General features: G+C 39.2%; 1 protein-coding gene across 5 annotated transcripts in view; it reads left to right on the top strand.

Moving 5' to 3' along the window:
• The first annotated feature begins 5,469 nt into the window (after positions 1-5,469).
• Positions 5,470-23,471, top strand: part of mta1 (metastasis associated 1) — a 41,288-nt gene continuing 23,286 nt past the window's right edge. For all 5 annotated transcript variants that reach the window (XM_062440922.1, XM_062440921.1, XM_062440919.1 and 2 more), the window contains exons 1-3: positions 5,470-5,570; positions 16,810-16,877; positions 20,146-20,239. In XM_062440922.1, coding sequence (XP_062296906.1) covers positions 5,543-5,570; positions 16,810-16,877; positions 20,146-20,239 — 190 coding nt within the window. In that variant the 5' untranslated portion in view covers positions 5,470-5,542. The remainder of the gene's footprint in view (positions 5,571-16,809; positions 16,878-20,145; positions 20,240-23,471) is intronic.

Genomic DNA, 23,471 nt, shown 5'->3' with positions numbered 1-23,471 from the left:
TTTTCTGGAGACTTAACATCTACACTATTTTCCTTACCCTATGCACAGACCCAAAAAGCAGTCTTTTCCCAGTTGGGGACATGGCTAAGTGTCCTCCATCGCACAAGCCATCACCAATCAACTGGTCCTAAATCTGAAATGTGTCCCTAAAAATAGCCTATGACAGACCACACACACATTTACTTTTGAGGTATTTACATTGTCTTATACTAATTTCCTGGATACTCACCTTAACCCTTACCATAACCACTGCTTGCCTAAACTTAACATTTTCCTCAACCTTAACCTCAACCTTAACCACTGACCCAAAAATTAACGTTTCACCAATTGTAGACATTACTTTTGACCCCAAGTGAAGCCCCATAGCAAGTTAAATCACACACACACGCGCGCGCGCGCACACACACACACACACACACACACACACACACACACACACACACACACACACACACGAAATAGCCCATCTTTCTTATGCTCTATACTGGAGACAGGATAAGGGGGACATAATAGCAAAGTCTGATTTATGTTGTGCTTGAGATCAGGAGGCAAAATTTCTATGTGTCAGCCCCGTTTCTACTTGCTGGCATCGTCCCAGAATTCATAATAACTCACTGAAGTGTCATTTCCGCTGTTAGGCATGGCTGCATCGCTGGCCTCTTCATTTCTCCCACTTATGACTGCTGTTCAGGGAGCAACTGAGGACAATAGAAAAGGCCTTGTGACTTATGACCCCTGCTGGTAGACTTGGGAAACTGCAAATTGGAGCATCTTACAACAGAAGTTAATGATGTTTTTCAGTTAGACTTTAGCATTATTGTTTGTTAATTGTGAGTTTCAGAGCTTAAATATTTCTTTTACATAAGCTAAAGACTGTACTGCAGTATATCCAACTGTGCAAGGCCTTAAAGTACCCATCCCTTTGTATCAGCCTTTTACTTCATCAAAAGCAGGACAATAGCTCCCCCTGTAGTCTAATATATATGAATACAAGCTCCAGTTCTTCTGCATGATTCCTTGTGAGGTATCTGTTCATTTACTGATATTTTTAGCTGTGAAATCTTTCTGACAGATCCCCTACAGCAAAGATTCCCAATAAAAATGAGTCTGTGCTCCTTTGTGGCAAAGCTTTTATTACAGTGAAAACATGGCTAGTCACCAATAAAGTCTTTAATAAAGAACTATATTGTTTTGGACTTGTTTACAACCAAGTCAGACAAGCACAAATTATACTTGTGACATGGCATGACAGACCCCATTGCATGAGGTTTTTTATTTAAATGAAATGGCAGTGGTGGTGATGCCTCTTCAGGTGGAAATAGCTGAGAAGTTTTGTCACAAAATCACAGGGTCTCTTTGGGCTAACGTAGATGTTTATATGATGTTTCCACAGTCACTATTCTTTTATACAAACAGCATGAGTCAGAGCAGGGATTGTGCAGTATGTGGTTATTGACACAGACTGTGGTGCAGCTTGAAACATCACTGTCACTAACCTGGCTAACAGTGACTCTCCGGAGAGAAAGCACCACCCTTTTTTGAGCATCAAGAGTCAGCCAAGCAACACCGTCAGGAATACAGTCTAAATAAAAATAATTGGGTAATTTTTTCTACCATTAATACAGACTACACTCATGCACAGTTTGACTGATAGGTTTAGAGTGCTCTAACAATAGTGCCGTTATTGCTGCACCTCCCATAGTGTCTTTGAGATCCATGCACCCAGTGAGAGAACAAATGAGGAAGCCCAATCAAAGATATGGAATGGTTTCTGCCAGGAAACAGGCCTAATTGATTTCCTCTGTGCCTTTGTCCCTCCTGTATTTATTTGATACACGGAGGAGTGGAGGAAAGAAAAAGGATGAGAGAGGAGGAGAAAGTAGGAGATAGAAAGAGAAGCCATCAAAGGTCATTCTCCAGCACAGCAACCAAAACGAGGGGAGTTTATGCAGACACACTGTGTGTCTCAGGCCAACCCATCTCCACAGACTGAGATTCACCAGAGAAAACACCTGCAGTGTGCTGTATAGAGCTCTGCCTGCATGCTTTTCTGCCTGTCTTCCTGACTGCAGTAACATCTGGTAGAGGAGTAATAGATTCAAAAGAACATCTGCACATCAGCAAGCAGCCAAGTAAACAAACAGTCCTAATGAAAGTAGCCACAGTTCCCAAATACAAGGCTACATTGTTGACCACCTATTTTCCTTTAATTAAGACCATATTAAGTGTTGGCACTGTTTTCTTCCCAGTTTAATTGGGAAGCATTAGAACAGCTTTAAAGAAATCTGTCTGGTGTGATGAAAAATAACGCACACATCGTAGAGTGACATACTGCAATATACTGCAATACTGTACATGTTTACTGTTCCAAAGGAGAGTCAATTAGCAATTTAAGCGTGCAAAATATAGTGCACTAGAGTGAGCAATGTTCTTAACACCAAGCAGCAATATTGAATCAGATAATGGCTGGATGTTTTATGTCTGACAGATGCTGAGATGCACAGTATTTTGCATATGGCACTGAGCTGCATCCTTTTAATGTAAAAACATACATTGGGTCATAATGCTCTGTTCAACACAAAATTATAGCCCACGTCAAAATATTGTGTAGTGCCTGCTATGCACAATGGCATTAAAAACATTCTCAAAACCACTTTAATTTCATTTGAATAAAATACATTGTCGTGCACACACACATGCACACTGTCAGAGCCCTGAGACACAATACAAAATCCATTCAATGCAGCACAGATCCTACATTGAGCCTGCACACTTGGGCAGGAGTGCGTACTGTAAGTACACACGATTGGCTTATAATGGTCATGTGACTGCAGACTGTAGTCCCCTGTGTTAGGCCACAGTAATTGAGGCTTCCATATGGTATAGATCAGATGTAGCCTTCACCACAGCATTCCTCCAGCATGGAGGCCGAACGCTTGTATTCACACAGAAACTGAGCTAATCAAACAATAATAGCTGGAAAACTAATCCATATTTTCTCTCTGCTTGTACATTGTCTCACTTATTAGACACCTTGAAGGACTGTCTTCACTGAGAACAAAAGCTCAACGCTTATTTGTAAAGCAATTTATGTTTTTATTACAATATTTTGGCAATATAATCTTACAATATCCAAGGAGAATAGCTGTGTTGCGGTAGACGTTTAAGAGGAAAACATTGCATAGTCACAGTTAGTCTTTGTTGCAATACAAAACAAACCATTTTTATATGCTAAAATATATAATATTCCAAAATCTGGCCGAAGTAGGTGGTCTAATAAACTTAATGGTCCTACACTTAACTGTGATGCTGCATGATTTTACTACATAGCTCACAAAATGACCGTATCAATGGAATTGTGGACTCAAGGAAATCCTGAAACAGAAAAATAACAAGGGTAATCGATAATCTTAACCACATTTAAAGACTTTCATCAGACAAAACTAAATAAATTAATCCTACATATCACATCAAAACTGTTATCATGCTGCATTTATATGAAAATACCCTACATAACCTTAATTACCTAAAAAAAACAACAACCATAAAATAGCCTACACATGAGTATACATAAGTCAAAATAGAGAAACGTTTAAGATGACATACTGTATATAAATTTTGGGCAGATACCTCAACATGGTAAGATTTCATATGCACATGTGTGAAGTATTTCAGTGGTGAGGGATAAACCTAGGCTATGGGTTTAGGAACCATTTTCACATACATTAATTAAATTTAACTAAGCCTGTCATTTTGCCAGTAACCCCATGGGGTGCTCCCCTGGTGGTTCATGGACCTCATTTGACACCACTGAGCCACGGGATTTGGGATCACAGAGTTGGCTTTAAGGATGAGGCAGGGATGCTTAATTTTCTGGAGTACCAAGTTCCAGGTAAATGGCTTTTTTTCTGGTGTGTGTCTACATTTTACAAGGGTCTGTCCTATACACTGTGGGAGACAATAGGTGGCAGTTTTAAACCCTCATAGGTATTACCCAAGTCTTCAAATGTGTTAAGGTTTAAACTCAAAATATTGGGATAGCTTTATTAGTTGAACCAAAGAATGATGAGATTTTGCTTGATGAAAATTGCTCAAGCGCTTAAGATCCTATACCGACAGGGGTACCCGCAGACCCCAGAGGTATGCTTTTTTTGTCATATCTTACAGGTACCTCATTATATATACCAATTTTTTTTCATGACTGTTTTCTAATCACTTCATTACATTGTTTTCTGTTCTTGTTTTAGTTAGTGCTTAAAAAATACCAATATATTGTCTACTTATTTTTTATTTTTATTTGATCAATTTCACCCTTACGCTGCTACTTTTCCCCCCCACTATACTGCTGTGTCAATTTTGAATTTTTCCCAAAGGGGATCAATAAAGATACACCTTTTCTTATCTTATCTTAAAGATACCAATGTATTGTTCCTGGGGAACCCCAGTGAACAAGCACCCAATTCTACATATGCAGTTTTAGTAGATGAAACTATTTATTGAGTTCATGTTTGCCATGGGTCCTATTACTATCAAGTGTCCTAATACTATCACCTATAATGTCAGGTCTCAGGTTATTTTAAATGTATCTGTACTACGTGTACAAACAGAACGTGGTTTTAAATTCGTGCAGCACACAAATGGAACAAGCTTCAGAAGATTTTAAAACTGGATTGTCTTATTTCATTAGAACTTCTCAAAAGGTTGTATTGGCGTGGTGTCAATCATGTTTCTCTAAATGTGTCATATATATTTGACTTATATATTGTCTGTTGTGTGAATTGTGTATTGTTGCATTGTGTGAATTGTGTAGCTTATTGTTAATGTGTGAATTTCTTGTACATAGGTCCCTCTTGAAAAAGAGATTCACATCTCAATGAGACAACCCTTTTAAAATAAAAGATTAAATAAATAAATAAAGATGAATTGTATAACTAATGATGTTTAGAGAAGAAATAAGTCAACATTTTGCTATGATGGTTGTTTCTTACAGTAGTTTAGTCCTTGTATGTTAAATACATTGATAGGATGAGGGTTAGGTTTTGTGAATTTTGTACAACTTTGTCCACTTTGTCTCATCTTAATGAGCAACAGGTAGTTAACTTCACAGGTAATGTTAACTATAAGAAACAAAATTAACTTGAGAAGTTTAACCATTGTTTTTTTTTTTTTTGGACGAGGCGGTGACGTCACGTACATGTTACAGCAAAAAAAAAAAGTGGTGCAGCGACGTTTCTTCTCTTTAACATGAGAGCAAGCTAAAGTTAACGAAATAAAACGTAATTAAAGTGGTTATTTGTTGCACTACTCGTGGCCACACACACACACAAAAGCGACCGCCGCCAGATTTCGGGGTTATGGAAATACAAAAAAAAGAAAAAGAATAAAGGGTGTACTGTCTCTTTAAGGTCTCTCCGGCTAGTCTGTTTCGTATTGATCAATCCACCATTTTCCAACACACAGCGGCGGCAGTGCGAACACAGCTCCGGCAGCGAGAAGAGAGCCACCCCTCTACCTGGAGAGGAAGCCAGGGACCGGGGCAGTCATGGCAGCAAACATGTACCGGGTTGGAGGTAAGGTGAGGGGGGAAGAGGAGGAGGAGGGGGGGACAACATTGTAGGACCTTTCCGTGCGTGTTTTTTTGCTTAATTTTATGGCGGACTCGCCATTATTTCACCGCGGGTCTATTTTGTATTTACAGAGAAGCGTGGGTCCGTCTTTTTTTCCTTCCCTTTCCATTTTTTCTAATTTCCCCCCCTAAAGCTAAGAGCCTTGTGCTTCACAGATGATGATGATGGTGACCGTGTGAAGAGGAGGATGGTGGTGGTGATGATGAAGAGTAGTGGTTCGCTTACAGAGCTGCTGCTGTTTTTTCCCTCGTTTCTTTTGTGCTTGTTGTAACTTACGATGACCCCCCCAAAACAACTACTTCTATAGACTGGTGCACCCTAAAGTAACACACATTGCGTTTTCTATATATTTAAGGCATCATGGCGAACATATAGTAAAAGTTTTTGCGTGTTATTCAACTACTGCCCGGCCCACCGTTTCATAATGAGAAGTAACATTATTATTAATGCTTTAACATGCAGAAAGACTTGAAGGAAAGCAGCTGGGAGTGGATGCTTTTACAGAGAGATTGTGCAGAAAAAGAAACAGATTAAAAAAAAAAAAAAAAAAGTTAAATGCTGCTTTTTTTACCTGCAAGAACTTGGATAATAAAAACCTCATGCACGATTAAACATGCTTTTTTTTTTACCCCCCTCCACATCTTTAATCAGGGTTTCTTTTTTTGTACAGGCAACTCCAGTTAATACCTAATTAGTATTCCTGTTTTCCCCTCCCACTCATTTTCTGCTTGTGTTGCCCTCAATCACATCCATTAGTTTCTGTGTAAAAATAGTCACATGAAATTTACTGTAGAGCTCTACCATAAGTTTAAATAAAACGTGGAGGTTGCTTTTTTAAATTCCAATAAAGAAGGATTGTAGAATAATCCTCATGCATTAAGAACAGCATTTGTATTACAAAAGTTTGACTTAATGTGATATTGTAAAGTGTTACTGCTAGATCTGATTTCACTGTGATGAAGTGTAAAAACATTGGACCACATATAGGTGTGCCATGACACCTTTTTATAGATGTAACTATCCAGCCACAAGTTTCCTGATAGGTTGTTTTCCTTGTAATGGTGGATTAGTCTTTTTCTGTGTGTGTGTGTGTGTAAGTGAAAGAGTATTTTATCACATTTTTGAAGATGAATTGTTCTGGCCTCGGTACCTGCATCAAAAATAGCTTGTAGGAAACGTCCAAGCACTCTTATTTAGTCAAATGAAACAAGGCCTACCTGAATGAGAGCAGGATTATGTCCACAGCGGGGCAGAAAGTTAACACTTCACCTGCCAAATGTTGTTGAATTTGGTAGGTTTCTGCAGTCCTACAATGAGATATGAACCAGCTAAGCTTTTATATCTTGTTGGTAAAACATTGCTTACAAAGTAAGTAGAAGATTCATGTGTTTCGCCTGTGGTCTATAGATGTGTTTTTGTCTCCTTAATGTGGCACTCTGAATATCCGAGTGAAATTTAAAATTAATCAAAATGAATTCACACTGACACTAGAAAGTTCTTCTTTTTTATCATAATAATAATAATCAACCTAAAGTTGCCATTTGTTGGCAAAATTGAAACATTACAACTAATCTAAACTATTTTGAAACTATTACTGAACAAGCATACTATTAAATGTTTTTTCCACAATCATAATTACAATTTAGATTTTTTTTAAAAACAAACAAACTAAATTTAGGTCAAAAATAAGTTTCATAATTGAATGAAGCTTCTCCTGAGACCCAATTGAGCCTTACATCCAAACAAAGCAGAACCCTTCGAAAGATGGACGCTACTTAGCAAGACAATGCAGGATCATCTTGGAAAAGCAATGACTTCCCCTGTGAATGAGCCGTGGACAAAAGCTGGCTCCGTAGTCCTTGATGTCTTTGTTTTTACCGTGCAGGCCACAAGCCACTCTTCCGTCGCCTGCAGTGCTTCTTCCTAGTGCTTTCCCACTATGCAGGAAAGTGCTGGTGACTCAGTATAGGCTATGCCATAGTTCTTATAATCTTCATGGTGGAAAGGGAAAAAAAGATATCCCAGAGTTTCTTTGCACTGACCACAGTGGTTTTAAAAGTCTAAACCCCATCGAGGCACCGAGACTTGCTGCAGACTTACTGCTTAGGCAAATAAGACTCTTCTCATGTGACAATTAGGAGGTTGTTTTGAGCGCTCCACATACAATACTTACACTGAGGCTGCTTGAATGTGACAGATCATGTACAGAATGTGCTAAAGTGTCGAAGTGTTTCCTAACTTAAAAACTTTATCACTGCCCCTACCTCTTTTGGCTGTTGACTGGTGAGGAATTTCTCCATGCTGCTTATGATTCAATATCTACTCAAAGGTGTTGTAGTGTTTACTAATTTACCAACTGACTAACTTTTGACAGCGCCCACACTTTGTTTGGCTGGCGTTAATTTCCCACGCTGGCAGTTGTCTCTCTCGCAGGTCTGGTGGGTGTACTCCCAGAGTGAAGCTCTCTTGCTCACCTCCGTCCTGCAGAGTTTTAGGACAGTCACTTGGACAGAAGCACTTCAGCTATTACATTTATTCAACAAAGTGTCTTCATCATCTCATTTTTAAGGGATCAAACTGCAGAAACAACATCACAATAAACAGTATTTGATAGACGCTAGCTGCCTTGTGGCTTCTTTGTAGGACCACAATTATTTGGAGTTAAAGATCCGGTTGCCTAAACCGCCCCACAATAGCTGTTTGAGAGAAAAGTTTTGTGGAAAACCTGCACACGTTGTGCTGATTACTCACATTTGAATAAGAAGACGCTGCAGCACAAGTGCAGGACAGATGCGTGATGGCTGTTAAGTTTCTTCTACTTTTCTATGAAATGGAAATCCCTCTCTGCTTAAACATCACCAAACATAAGGACTTTGACAGAGAAGGATATTTAATTTATTACATCCAAGTTTTCTTGGTCCCGATCCCAATCTGAATCTTTTATTAATGGGTTCCTGCCAATACAGACTCCGCTCTGATACTTATATTTACCTAAATGACACAGCTGCCCAGTGCACACTTACACTACTACAACCTAAAAATGAGATAAGATAAAACAAAATTCATCCTGAAGGATTTTTATTGCCAAAGATGTTCAGTATATGTAAAAATGATTATATACATATCAGCAGAAGATATGCAGTGTTGATTAAATGTATCTGACACATTGAAATAACGTGTAGCCCTGCTAAATTTGGCACACCGCATTTTTCACAAGCTACTTAATCGATACTTTGATCAATACTAAAAAGTCCTGGTTTAAAACTTTAAAAAAGTTCATACGCTTAAGCTATTAATATGGGTATAATTTAGAGAATGATGCACCTAGAGAAGGCTTATAACTCTGTTGGAGCTGTTTAGTAGAACAAAAAAACATTATCAACTCACAATTGTACAGTGGTGTTGGACAGTTTTAACACTCACAAATTATTTTTAACCAGGCAACAGACAAGTTTGATTTTGTCCTCAAGTTACTGCTGAAATTAACGTCAATTACCAAGAACTGACATGACCTGCCATTGCAAGCGTTTATCATTTTAACCGGTGAAAGCGCTGGTCAGCACCTCAAAGTTTAGTACGCTTCTACTTTTTTGTTAATGGGAAAGAGAGAGAGGAGAGATAAATGATTAGAAAACAGATTTGTAAGCATTGGAGCTCAGTGAATCACTCTCTTTCTCCAGCTTGCATGTCAGAAGTCACTCATTCGCACTGAAAACGCTCTAATTTTCACTCACATATGCAGTGAAATGTTTGCACTATAGATCCGAGGTGTCATAAAAAGACAGCAGCTTTACAACATGCATTTGATGGGTTTCATTTAAGCCGGTATCAATTCATTAAAGTATGTCCTGTTCGGCCTTTGTACACTATTCAATTTTTAGTTTTATATTATATTGTTTCATGTCACGTATCTACAGGTGAGAAAGGAGACAGAGACAAACTAAACGAAAGGCATTCATCTGTTGTCTAAAAGTAATATCTCCAGGAATGTGGATAGATAGATGAATGGATGGATAGATAGATAGAGGTAGATAGTTACTTAGGCCTCACCATGAACAGATGTGTGTCTTGATCATCCTTGTTAGAGTGAAAGTGAGTGATACACAAGTGTGAAAAAAAGGTGTGAGACTGATTCAGAAGATGAAATTACCTGCCATTACCATAGAAACCTCCATCCATAATATGACAGCCTGAGCCTTTATTTTTTCCACGGTTGTTGCTCACGACGACAGACACACCTCCCTGTGTGTGTGTGTGAGTAAGCATCAGTATGAGGTGTGGGAGGGGGTAGTATATGTGCATGGACAAGCGTGGGCGGATGTTCACGTTCTCCATTTCCTGCTTCTCCATCTCCCTGCATAGCTCTACCCCAACCCTTTTCATTAGTAAACTGTATATAGACGCCACCTCTGTACTTACAAGGGCTGCATATGGAGCCTCAGTACTTTTTTTTTTCATCTCAAATGATGCATCAGCTAAAAAGTTGGCACCTTTTCTTAAACAAATGTAGCTCATTTGACCCTCAGTGTTATAGTTTCATTCCTTAACAGCTGCTTGTATTAAGGCGGCTTCAAACACTGAGGCATTTGAGAAGTTGAATTTAAGTTCTTGTTTAGAAGAAATGTTTTGTATACTCAGGTATACATACTATTTGTGAGCTGGTCTGACTCTGCTATTGATGCTAGAGTACCTGTCTCTCTATATGCCTGCTAAGCACTGGGTTCACTCCCAGTAGACTTGAATTGGAGTGCCGGTGATAGAGTCTGTGTTGATTCTTTATCAGCTGGTCACCAAATGTGGGCAGATAATGTGACGGATGTGGTTGCAGAGCTTCTTCATTAGGATATAGTCTATAAGGTGGTACCCTTTTTGACTTGTGCTTGGCAATGCCGTCTCCCACCCTCTAAGACAGGGAACCATTACACCAAACTATTTCCTTTTTCGTGCTGAGGAGGTATGACGGCAGTATTCCAGAAAAAACTAAATATATGAGAAAAGTACGAAAAAAATGCAGAAATTTGTGTGCAAAAAGAAGAAATAACTTATTTTCTATTTTGTTAATCATGACGTGTTCCCTGAGATTTACTTTAGGGGTTCCCTGCCTCCTGGTTGGCAACCACTGCGCTAAGGTGTAGTAGAAAAAAATCAGCTATGACAGAGTATTTAACATTTCAAACCATGTTCTGTAAGGCTGTGCGTAGCAATCATTCAGACCAAACTTAAAGGAGATGTATCATGCATATTTCCAGGTCTGTGTGTTATATTCTGGGGCTCTACTGGAATATCTTTGCATGATTTACAGTTTCAAAAAAACTCCATACTTAAACTATAATGACCTCTCACGCAGCCCCTCAGTTCAGTCGTTGTGTCTGAGTCAGTCAGTCTCTTGAAGGACCCCCTCCGGATGAGTCCACTCTGTTGTGATTGGTTAGTTTTTGGAAAGCTGCGTGATTGCTGACTTCTGGCTGATCAGGAGGTGACGTTGAAAAACTATGAAACAACCTAAAGTAATTCAATTTTACTACTTTTTCTCGCTTTTTACTCTTAATGTCAACTTCTCAAATGCATCCGTATATATTTTTTTTAGCTGAAATTGATCAGACAACACATGGAAAAACCTTAGCAACAACCTTAGCAACCAAGGCTACTAAACGGACCACCAGTAATTGGCAAGATAGAAAAAAAACCTTGCAAACGTAGTGGTCAGAGCATGTTCAAGCCTGGCTTTTGATTTGCAGGGAGCATTTCTACATATGTTAATGTCAAGCTTTGGTAAAGAATGGCAATAAAAAGAGGACCTGAGAGGATCTGGCTCTTTTATCACTTTAAACTTACCTTCGTAAAGTTGCAGAAATTGTCGAACACCACCTACCTAATACAACATTGATAGTCTAGGGAGAGAGGGGGACTTTCCGAGGCTGTCCGACGAGCAGTTCTGACTGAGTATACACCAGCCTTTATACTTTTTTTCCCAGTGCACACAAAGATATGTGTTTTCACTGTCTGCTGTGGTACTTCTTTTATAAAGTTGGCACAGGTGACACCTACTACTCTCTGTGCTGAATAAACAGTAAATGCTGCATACTTTCGACAGCCCAAATCATCCATAATTACATAATAAACATAATTAAAAAGTCAACACAGACAAGACTATGGCAACTATCTTTAATATAAATGGAATCTCTCTAACTGTTAGGATGCAAGTGCGTAATTGTGGATAGGAATCTCTGAGTGGAGTACAAGTGTGTACCAAGCTAATGAATGTTTTCCCACAAGTCCTCCCCCCTTAATGTCAATAAATTTACCGTTTTCATTGTCTCTCATTTTAGATTTTTGCTTTTTTTTTTTAAAAACTGTTTCACTAACTCATTCGCCGACTTCAATCTCTATCATGCTCTGTACTTATTTGCCTGTCTAATAGTCTAAAATCCTTATGTCTGTCCCTCTCTCTCTCTCTCTCTCTCTCTCTCTCTCTCTCTCTCTCTCTCTCTCTCTCTCTCTCTCTCTCTATTGCTCTCTCTTCCTTTCTCTCTCTCTGTCCGACCCCGTCAGTCATCTCATGTTTTCCCTCTCTCATCGTTGTGTCTCCCTGACTTTTCTGTCTGTCTGTCTCTCTCTCTGGCCTGGTTTGAATCCACCCAGCAGACTTTCTTTTGGGGCTCGGTAACATGCCTTGATTGGCTCACGCAAAATTCGACTGCACCGTGACATCACAGGCGCCAGAGGATGCCGATTGGCTGACACTGGAAGCGGGGGATGGAGAGTGTGGAGAGGAGAAGAGGAGGAGGAGGGTGGTGGGGGGGGGGGGGGGGGGGGGTTATTCGCGGGTTGAGGCGGCAGGAGGGCTGATGGGAAATGGAGAGACTTAGTGACACTGCTCGGTGCCTACAGGCCCTCTCTTCTGCCTCTCTTTTGCTCTCATTTTGAGTTGCTTTCCACTAATCTTCACCTTCTCACGTGGGAGAAACTCCCAACAGCTCACTCATGACCGCCACTTCTAACTCCACCGTTTTCCCCGTGTTTTCACTTTTTTTCTTGCCGGAGGGGACATGGCTTTTAAAGTTCAACTTAACAGCAATTCCAGTCTCAGTGACGTAAGTTCCCAGGCCAGGAGAAGAAGGGGAGACGGCGAGCTGTCCTAACAATCCCACCTTCACAGTGACCCTAAATGTACTGGGAGACATGAGCAGTCACCAACCAAAAAAAGTGTCTTACTGTGTCATGACGCATTTTGGCTCGCGATCAATGGTTCCCTCAGAGCTGGCGAATGTTGAAGGCCGTAGTTAAACGTCAACATTTTTCTCCCCGCGGTTTGACTTGAGACCTATCCCTGTTTCTTTTTTTTCTTTTTTCTTAGGGTGTAAAAACTTTTTGATCAAGGCCAATTTGAACATTGACAGTTTTATTTACCATTTATATATAGAGAGAACTTTCTTTCTTTTAGCAGTCAAGCTTAAACCTTTCTAGTAACAGTACATACATTCACATCAGTACTGAAACGATCATTCGATAAGCAGAGATTATTGTTAATAGATTGATTATTTGTCACTTATCAGACATATGATGGTTTCAGCTTCTCAAACACAGATACACTGTGTTGGTGTTTTGTGTATGTGTTGTAAATCCGGACTGATTGATGTACAAAACAAGCTGTTTGAAGATCACCTTCAGTTAATAATTGAAAGATTTATTGATGATTGCAATAATCGTTAGTTCCAGCTCGTTAGTTGTACAATAGGGCAGCAACTAATGAGTCTTTTTTATGATAAATCTTATCCACAGGTGATTTTTTTCATCTAAAAAAAATCACAGTTTCCTATAAGGTGACACTTGGGGACAGATCAACAGTCAATTTATTATGATTTTAACACAAAGAAAAGCAGCAAATCTTCACATTTGCAAAGCTGGGACCAGGAAATGTTTGGCTTTCTTTTTCTTTCTTTTTAATAATAAGTCGCTGTTAATTTTCTGGTGATCTACTAATTGATTAAGCATCTTATTGATTCAGCTCTAATGAAGTTTGTTGCTTAAGGGCTCTGCCGTAGTTATTCATCACTGGGACAGAGTCTCACTCACTTTTGTTTTTCGCAGCCAGTCTGGTGATCACAGCTAGTCAAAAAGACAGTTTTCTTTTAAAACCTATGACCTCCCCTCTGTGGTTCAAAATGAACAAGTCAGATATCTTGTCTTCATTTTTCTGTCTCAGCCCTGCTCAATTTCAAGTTGGCCTGTTTGATATTCAGCAGCGGGATGAAGATATCACAGTGTCAGTAGAGTCTAGTAACAAGCTGTTACAGGGTAAAGTGTAGCTAGGCACAATGTGACCACCTCGCCCTCTCCTTCCTGTAGTGAATATGTGTCTGTTATTGCCAGATGAAGCTGTCATAGAAATTACACTCTACATGCTTTTCTGAACTACTGCTGCTGCTGCTACTGCTTCTGTTAACCCACAAGAAAAAAGTGTTGAAGTGCTCTTACATCTTTATACAGCTAGTCATTAAGTGATGTTCAGTCAGTGCATACAAATTATTTGGTCATTATTTCATTAAATCGCATTTTATACTGTACCTACTTTTTCTTACTTTTTCTTCAGCCTGCCAGCTTTTAGCTACTTCAACCAGAGACGTCTTTCAGTTTTCTTTTGAAGAGCCTCATAAAAGGGGTGTGAACCAGTTCTTTTCAGTTGTGTGTGTGTGTGTGTGTGTGTGTGTCTGTGTGTGTGTCTGTGTGTGTGTCTGTGTGTGTGTGTCTGTGTGTGTGTGTAGGGGGGTGGAGAGAGGAATACCAATAGGGATATCGGACCAAAAGGTTTTCCAGTAGAGAAGTCAAAGGCGGGCGGCCCTTCCTTAGACGCAGCAAGTGTTGCGGCTGCTTTGCATTATGTTCCGTTGAAGATCGGTGTGGGTGGAAAAATTGGTATCTTCTGCCTCTTCTTGTCTGAGACGAGATACCAAGATTTCTCTTTTGTGTGACTGTTGAACTTGAGAGCAAAATGTTGAGGTTAGCAGCCAGATGTGTTCAAATGTAAAATGTTTTCTCATTCAGCAACTCTTTTGTTGCTGCACTTAACGATAAAAGTATCTCAGAGCCCAAGGTGTCTTCATGTTGCTTGTCTTGTCCAACATTGACCAACCTGTGCTGTAGTCAGTTATAGTGGAGTTAAAGACAGTCCAAATCTGGCTTAATCAAGTGAAGACAAAAGCAAAATACAAAATGTGCTCAAGACCAAGATAAAAGAAACATGCAATATTCCTCATATGATATCAACTGTGATATAACAACTATAGATCAATGCGTTCAGCTGGAATTATAAAGATTGTAACCTGCATTATTCATTAAAATTGCTATAATAACTCAAAATATAATCTTACAAGAAATGGCCTTGTACAGCATTAGAAGCTGAAGAATATCTCTATATATTTGCATAAAATGTAGCCAGAAAATCAATCTGCAAATCTTTTTGATTCATCGTTTTAACGAAGAAATACTAATATATATTCTCCTGTTTCAGATTCCTAAATGTGAATATTTTGTTTTAAAAAAAAATCAGAATATCTTTAGTGTTGTGGACTGTTGATCAGGACAAAACGAGACATTTTAGGAGGTCACCTTGAGCTTTGGGAAACAGTGATCAAAGTTTTTCACCATTTTCTGACATTTAATAGACCAACTGAGTATTTGACTATTTCAGAAAGTAATTGACCGATTAATCGATAATGAAAAACCGTACCAAAAAAAAGTACAAAAAAAGACAGTTGGACTGTAAAAGGACCAATTTGGTTTTTAAAAAAACCAGAGACCAGTCTTGAGCACTGCAACCATGTCCAAAACCCAAAGAAACTAATTTGCAATGATAAAGAATAAGAAATTCAGGAAATTCTTATATATATAATTCTTATAGAACAAATAATTATTTCCACATTTTGCTTAATTAAAAGGTTTTCAGTAAGGTAATGAATCAGTTAATTGACTAATAAGAGCACTACTACTTATTCCAGCATGCTACATTATCTGTATTGTGCTGCTACAAAGAAAACAGCAACAAAAACACAGGATACATTACAGATAATTGTTACAGTGTTTGTAGCTGTTTTTTTTCCTTCAGCAGTGGCAGTAATGGTAGTGTAGGATAGATTTGGATGTCGGAGCAGATGCTGGATATGCAAGCATGATGGGTGCATGCCTAAACCAGTTAGTGTTGGACGCAGGAGATGTGGGGAAAAAAGCAAGGAGTCAGTGTGTATCGCGGTTCTGCTGGTAGAATTTCAGACGATCTCTGGCCTAGTCGGTCAAGAAGACGGAGGCCTGTGGGGAGCGTGGGGGGATGGGAGAGGAGGAGGAGGAAGGGGGGTGGGGGGGGGCTGATGGGAGGATAGCTCCAGCTCCAGGCAGCCTACCAAGTGTGGGGTATAATCTGACAGCACTCAGCCAAGACACATGCAGGGCTAAGACCAGGCACCCTACCAAGACTGGGGCCTGTGGGGACATCCTGGTGAGAGCTAAGCCTCCAATGGGCCTGGAGCGGTGCCAGGAACCACACATACACGCACACACACACACACACATATACACACACTTGAATGCATAGTAAAGTCATACACGTGTGTTAAATACTGCAGTGCTTCTCATACACACACATGCACACAAACAGCAACAACAGCACACATGAGATGGGATTGAAAGGAGCCGTAAGACAAAGAAAGCATGAAGGCTGAAGAAGCACAAGGCTGCAGTCTGAATTGTGTGTGTGTGTGTGTGTGTGTGTGTGTGTGTGTGTGTGTGTGTGTGTGTGTGTGTGTGTGTGTGTGTGTGTGTGTGTGTGTGTGTGTGTGTGTGTGTGTGTGTGTGTGTGTGTGTGTGTGTGTGTGTGTGTGTGTGTGTGTGTGTGTGTGTGTCACTGTCTCATTCAGTCAGACCTCCCAACTACAACTGGATCTCCTATGTATGAAATTATCCTAATCGAGTTAAACCAACATTCGGTGGATGCCTATGTTTCACTTTCCTGTTGACTAATTAAGCTGTCATATTGTGGTCCAACTGGAAATCACCCTGAATATTTGGATGACCTTGCACAATACTGACTGACACTTCTCTTGATGTTTTTCTTTTTTTCCTCTTTCCATTTTCCACTCCTCCTTTCTCTTTCTCTTCCCTCTTCTCCGTCTCGCTGTTCCTCTTGCAGATTATGTTTATTTTGAGAACTCGTCCAGTAACCCACTGCTGATCAGGAGGATAGAGGAGCTGAATAAGGTGAGTGAGTGTGTGACTGTCAGAGGTTGGAGTTTGTTCCCTCTAATCCAGCACAGATCTGACCCCGTCACGTCATGCACAACATGAACATCATGCTCATTATTGTATTAAACCATAAAGAAATGAAAATGCAGCTTGTGATGTGAAGCACATCTTTACTTTCTGTAGAATTTCTCTACTAGTCGAAGCTTTTTTTGTCCTTTTTGAGTGGTCATAAACTTCTAGCCGTGTTCTTTTGTTATAATAAAAATTAATTTAACAGTCCAGTACACCCCAGATTGCTAAATTAAAACGCTCACTTCCTATTAGTTTGGAAGGTAAAATAATGATACTATATAATCTTCTTTTTAGGGCTACAACAGTCCTTTCCAAGTAGGCTGCTGATTATTATCTTGATTAATCGATTAGTTGTTTGGTCTATAAAGGACAGTAATTATGCATATCACAGTTTCCCAGAGCTCAAGGTGACTTCTTTTATATTGTTAGTTTGTTAGATAGTTCATAGTTTAAAGTGTCAAAATCAGAGAAAAGCAGTAAATCCACAACCTAACATTCGTGCTTGAAAAATAGTTATTCGATTAACAATTCATTTTCAGTCGACTGACTAATCGATAATTCTTATTTTCTAGTCCAGAAGGATCAATACATGTTTCACTTTACAAGGCGTTACAATAAAACAACACATTCACAAAATATGTTCAAGAAAATGTCTGTCAATTTCTGTAAATAAATTCAGAATAGATATGAAATGAGGAGTAAGTTATTCAATTAGTTAATGGACAGAAACTTATTGGCTAACTGTTTTGGTTGTTAGTAGGCCAGTGTGATTTTAGCTCCTGAAAATGTCACAATTTGCAGATTTTCTTCATCATTCTTCATAAATGGCAGTAAATTGGAAATCATTGTGTTTTAGGCTGTTGCATTGATCAAATAAACGGAAGATTTGTTTTAATGAAACACTTTTTTAAAAACTATTTTGTAATATTGTATTGACCAAATAATTAATTAATTAAATATTCAGCAGATGAATTAATAATGAAATTCATTTTCAGCTCTAGTCCAAAGGATTTTAAATTTATGGTTATCACATGAAAATTGATTATTTTTCTGGCACACTGTCATAATTATTCACACTGTCAATATAATCTTTTTTTTTTTTAAACAACTTAATTATTTAACAGCTTTTTTGTATCTTATACCAACATTTTGTGAGATAAAGGCCAGCCAGCATTTATAACTGTCAAGATGCCAAGAACATCATAAAAATAGTTATTATTGTGGAAAATAAAATTGCAGTATTCCATTTTAAATACGGGGAATGTGAAGTTCAAATAATGTGTATCTGAAGTGCGCTGAAATCAGTAAAGACAGTATTGTATTAACATGTCACAAGTATGACGATAATGTTGCTCTGGAAGGTGTCTGATAAATCCCAGCCTGCCAACTTGTACGTTGTTCAGTCACAGAATCAGAAAAAGAGTCTGGTCTCTGTGGACTACTTACAGGTGCCCGTCTGTCCCCCGTCCCAGGTCTGTGCTGGATGATACAGAGGCTGTTTAATGTGATTGACACAGAGCTCAGAGTGAGCTTTCTATTCTGCTTGTCGCTGTCAGTTTTTCTTCTCCTCTGGGATCTTTGGGTTTCTCATCCATGAGGTCTGAGATGCAGGTCTAGAAAGTATTGAACAGAGTGAGTAGAGGAATAAAACATCTCAACAATTTCTACTTTCACAAAACTTTAAAAACAAAATATAAAGAATTTGACTGAACTGACCTGAAAACGAGTATGTAAAGCCCAAAATGTCTTTACGTTTAAAACAGTCGGTTTTCGTATCTAGTGCCACATGTTTTTCAAATGTTAAAATACAAATAAACATGTTTGCTGTCATCATGGTTTGATCACTGATACAAAAAAAAATGCCTGTGAAGAGCTGAGACAAATAGTCAATTCAGCATTTTTCATTAATTTTCTCCCATTTTATAGACCAAACGGTTAATTGTTGAAAATATAAGAGATTCATACAAAAAAGTGTGACATGAACTTAGTCTAAACTCACCTCGGTGTAATTCTTTTAGAAAGCTCATTAAGTTTGCAGCTTGTTTGATGCCCAAAAGCCTCTAAACCATGTTGGCGTTACATTTACTCCTCCATGGTAAACCTAACTCACGCTGCACATGCATTACTATGAATTTGTACTGAAAATGCTAAACAGAGTAGTTCTCTCAGTTGTGTTTTACATCTTCAGAATAGCTGCGGTTGCATCTGTGCTTGCAAATGTCTGTGTGTCATGCAACAAGAGAGCATGACACATATTGCATAATTTGAAGAAAAAAACAAAAAACAAATTGGGAAAAAGATCAGCGTGAATCTGGTCAGCATTTCATGAAAACAACCTGCATTTTGTTTTTAGAAAAGGGTTTGCAATCATACATGAGGAAATGATCTTTTCTTGTTTATTGCACCTTTTCTCAAAAGAGGAAATGTGAATTCATGATTGGCAAATTATAAACGTTTGCAGTAATAAAAGCTTTGCAGAATATAAAGACATATATCGTTTTAAATCAGCTTATTCTGCATTTCTCTATCTCATTCCTACATTATATCTCACTGTAAGGATTCATGCAAGTTCCTAATCCAATATGCCCGGACCATAATAGGATACAAATGTGATTGTCAATAATATGAAACACTTCAAAGAATCTCAGTTTATCAATATAGCAATTTATACGCAGGCAAAATGTTTATGCCATTTTCTTTTATGTAGATAGAGCCCCCCCCCCCAAAAAAAGAAAAGGAAAAGGTAAAATCAATTTCTAAATAAGCTTTATTGTTTTTTTTTGTTTTTTTTAACACACTGCACATTCTATCCTGACTGATAGTTTCCCTTCTCAGGTGGTATCGGATAAAACATTATTTCAACATACTAGTGTAGCATTATGTGGAAAAACTGCATCATAATGCCTTATCGGTCTCTTTCACCACCACTGCCGATATAAATGTAGTCTTAATTTAACTGTGTCTTGCTTCATCCGGTCTGGAAATAATGTAACGCATCAAATCCTGCAGCTCCCAACACGCCACACTGTCCTGGTCACTGCATCACTTAGTGGAGAATCGTTGTAGTCTCACACTGCATTTTCAGCCAAAGTTAAGAATTAGCCTCATTTATAGGTTTTTCATTCATGTGTGTGTGTGTGCGCATGTGTGGGTGCTCTTGTGTGCGGCACCACTTGTTGCCGTGGTAACGCCGATTGTCTCTGGTTTGCAGACAGCCAATGGGAACGTGGAGGCCAAAGTGGTGTGTTTTTACCGGCGCAGGGACATCTCCAGCACACTCATCGCCCTGGCAGACAAACATGCAAGTGAGTGACCACAACCCAGCCGGCGAGCATCAGGCATCAAAACAATGCCAAGCCGGGATTTAAAGCGGTTCTTTTTTGGCAACGCCTCCTCAGTTATCTTTCCAGTTGTAGTGACTTCAAATCCAATCAGACATGATTCCTAGAAATGGGAAATACAACTCTTATTTGTTTTTTTTTGGCGTGTGTGTGAGGCTTGTTTGTACACCAGATTTTATTAAGGGATGAATCAAAATTGAATTCAGGTTGTGCGCTGTTACCGAGCTGAGAGAAATGGTCCAGACTGCAGCTCCCACCCCTCCCCACCCTACTCTGATAGACCTGACTGCAGACAGCATTCGATCTGCTGAGTGTATCAATATGACGACACCTGTGTGTTATTTTGTGTGTGTGTTTGTGTCTACGGGTGTGTAGCATGTATTCGAATGTGCTGCTGTTCTCCAGAGCTCGGAGCAGATTTTGCAGCAGCCGGATCAGACTTTGAATGGGCTCCACCTTTAAGCAGCCTTGTGTGGGGAGGAAAAAAAGGCAGTCAAAAAACGATAAGTGGTTTAAGATGGTGATGGGAAAGAAAGAAAATGGGAAATTGCAGGTAACTAAAGTGTGCCACTTAAAAGGCCAGAGCCATTCTCGACTGTCCGGGTCACCTCCCCAGTGGTCAGTTGGAAATGATGCCTTCAGGCCACTGCTCCAGAGAGCTTGAATTCAAAGAGTGAAGATGCAGGATTTATTCCCACTGCAGGATATTTGCTTATTCTGGAACACGACTTGATGTCGCCTCTCAGAACATGCCAAAACTATCTATTTTGAAATAATTTACAACCATTCGGCACTGTAAAAAGTCACTCATGTCTTTATTCGAGGCATTGTGGGGTGGCTGGATTGCACTGTAAACCATGTGCAAGCCAACCTTATAGTACAGGATGAATTAATTTGAATTGAGGATATATAAGGACTCAATTTTTCATTTGAAAGACGAGTTGTTTGTAGGCCGCATTCGTTCTTGTAGGTCACAGTTAGTTATCTACACCCTGCTCCATCTCCTGTAAAGCCAAGGTGGGGAATTTACCCGCTACCCACATGCTAGTGAGGATTTTAGTCATCCTCACCAGTTATCTTGAAATGCAAACAAAAGGAAGCAAAGATTAGAGAATCCTTTTAGAGTTTTTTGATGATTTCCGCCCTTCAAAGAATCTCAAATAATGAACCATGAATGATGGTTGGGCTAAATGTCTTCTATGAAATGCGGAGAATGATTTCACACCATCTACAGATTTTTCCTTTTTTGCTATAAGGAAAGACTTGGTTCAAGACTACATGACTTGTATATTTTTGCAGTCTATAGGCCATATTTGTATATTTAGAAACAGATTCTACTGTTATTTTGTTTAATATTTAGTCAAACATGACATGATCCTTAATAATCTTGTGTTCAACCTGAAATAATTTGTTTAGTGGGCTAATCTATGATGTTCTATTGTGACTTTTCTGAGTGTTAAATGAGCAAAGGTGCAAAAAAATAGCCAAGGCTGTTGTGTGCGAACATATTAACATGGGAACACAGTGAAGCAGCTGAGTGGACTGTATCTGTCTCACATCTGGACTGGGAAAGCCTACAAGTCTCTCTTTCTCTCTCTCTGTCCGTGTGTGTTGTGGTGCTGCATGAGCAATGTGACAACAGCACAGGGAAACACAGGTTAAGGTCATGTGAGCTTATTGGGAGCATTCAGGGAGGAGTCCAGCTCTGTGTGGCCTCTTGTTTGTGCACATGGTTGCAGGAAGTCCACTCCAACTTTAAAATGCACATGAAATAAATGCACAAAAACTTAAAAGCAAGCAGGGTAATACAGTCAAGTACATTTCAGCACAAATTGATTTCTAACCTGATTCAATTCAAGGCAAATTTATTTGTACAGCACATTTCAACAAGGCAATTCAAAGTGCTTTACATAAAACATGAAATGCATCAAGAAAGGACATAAAAGCAAGCATGGCAAAACAAAAAGACATTTATATACAGTTAAGTGTTAAATTGGTAATAAAATTAAGATAAAATAGAATAAGACACAAGATTCAATTCAAATAAGATTTATTGGCATTGCCAAAGCAATATAGATGACTAACATTGACAGATGATTAAAAATGCTAAAAAGGCTTCTTTTTTAAAAAAAACTCTCGACCACTTCACTAGTAGTGCTGTCAGACTAACAGTAGAACCGCTACCATCCTGTAGCACAGCCGACCACTAGACTTTGACTGGGTGTGGCACTCTCAATGTTGGCTCTTGGGGTGTGAAACATTATGTGTGTGTGTTCAAGAGCTACCAAGTGTCCTGTTTAAATGAGCACACATGTGTTTGTGTGTCTGTGTATGTATTGTGTGTGTGTCTGTGTGTGTGTGTGTGTATTTTTGAGTCTTGACCGCAGTGTCCACAGAGGAGGCCTGGGGGTGTATCCGTGGCAGAAGGGGATTGTTTGTTCTGTTGGACCACACAGCATCAGTTTTGTGTGTGTGTGTGTGTGTGTGTGTGTGTGTGTGTGTGTGTGTGTGTGTGTGTGTGTGTGTGTGTGTGTGTGTGTGTGTGTGTGTGTGTGTGTGTGTGTGTGTGTGTGTGTGTGTGTGTGTGTGTGTGTGTGTGTGTGTGTGTGTGTGTGTGTGTGTGTGTGTGTGTGTGTGTGTGTGTGTGTGTGTGTGTGTGTGTGTCCCTTTAAGGAAGTGTGTGATTATTTTTGAGCTGTGTGTGTGTTCATATGTATGTTGCTTTATCTGCGCACTACACTTTTGCAGGATGTTTAGTTATTCTGCTGAAGACTCTGGTAGTGTGAATGCTAATAGGATGATGAAGCAGTATGACTTTTCTCTAGGCACAGTTTCCAAACTTAAAACTGAAACAGACATTTGGGTATTTTAAATTGTTTTGGTGTGTGTTTGTTTTTGCACGTTGAATATTGAGTTAACATGAATATTTAACTTATAATCAAAGTTAATTAACCAAAACCTCTGTTTTGTTGCTTTTGTGGTTAAACAAATGCACATACTCAGCATCATCTCATAGGACTGGGACACTGATAGATGTGGCAGGGCTTTTTTTTTTCATGGAGAAATGTTTGTATAGGCTGTTCCTATATAGGCCTCTTTGGTTTTGGCTGAGCTCTGCCAGCTGCAGTTTGGTAAGGGGCTTCCAGACATTTGCAATATGTAAAAAATGCATGGCAGTAATGGCTGCGCACCGCAT

The sequence above is a fragment of the Scomber scombrus genome, chromosome 19 (assembly GCF_963691925.1).
Source record: "Scomber scombrus chromosome 19, fScoSco1.1, whole genome shotgun sequence".
NCBI lineage: Eukaryota > Metazoa > Chordata > Actinopteri > Scombriformes > Scombridae > Scomber > Scomber scombrus.
This window is presented reverse-complemented; position numbering and strand designations above follow the sequence as displayed.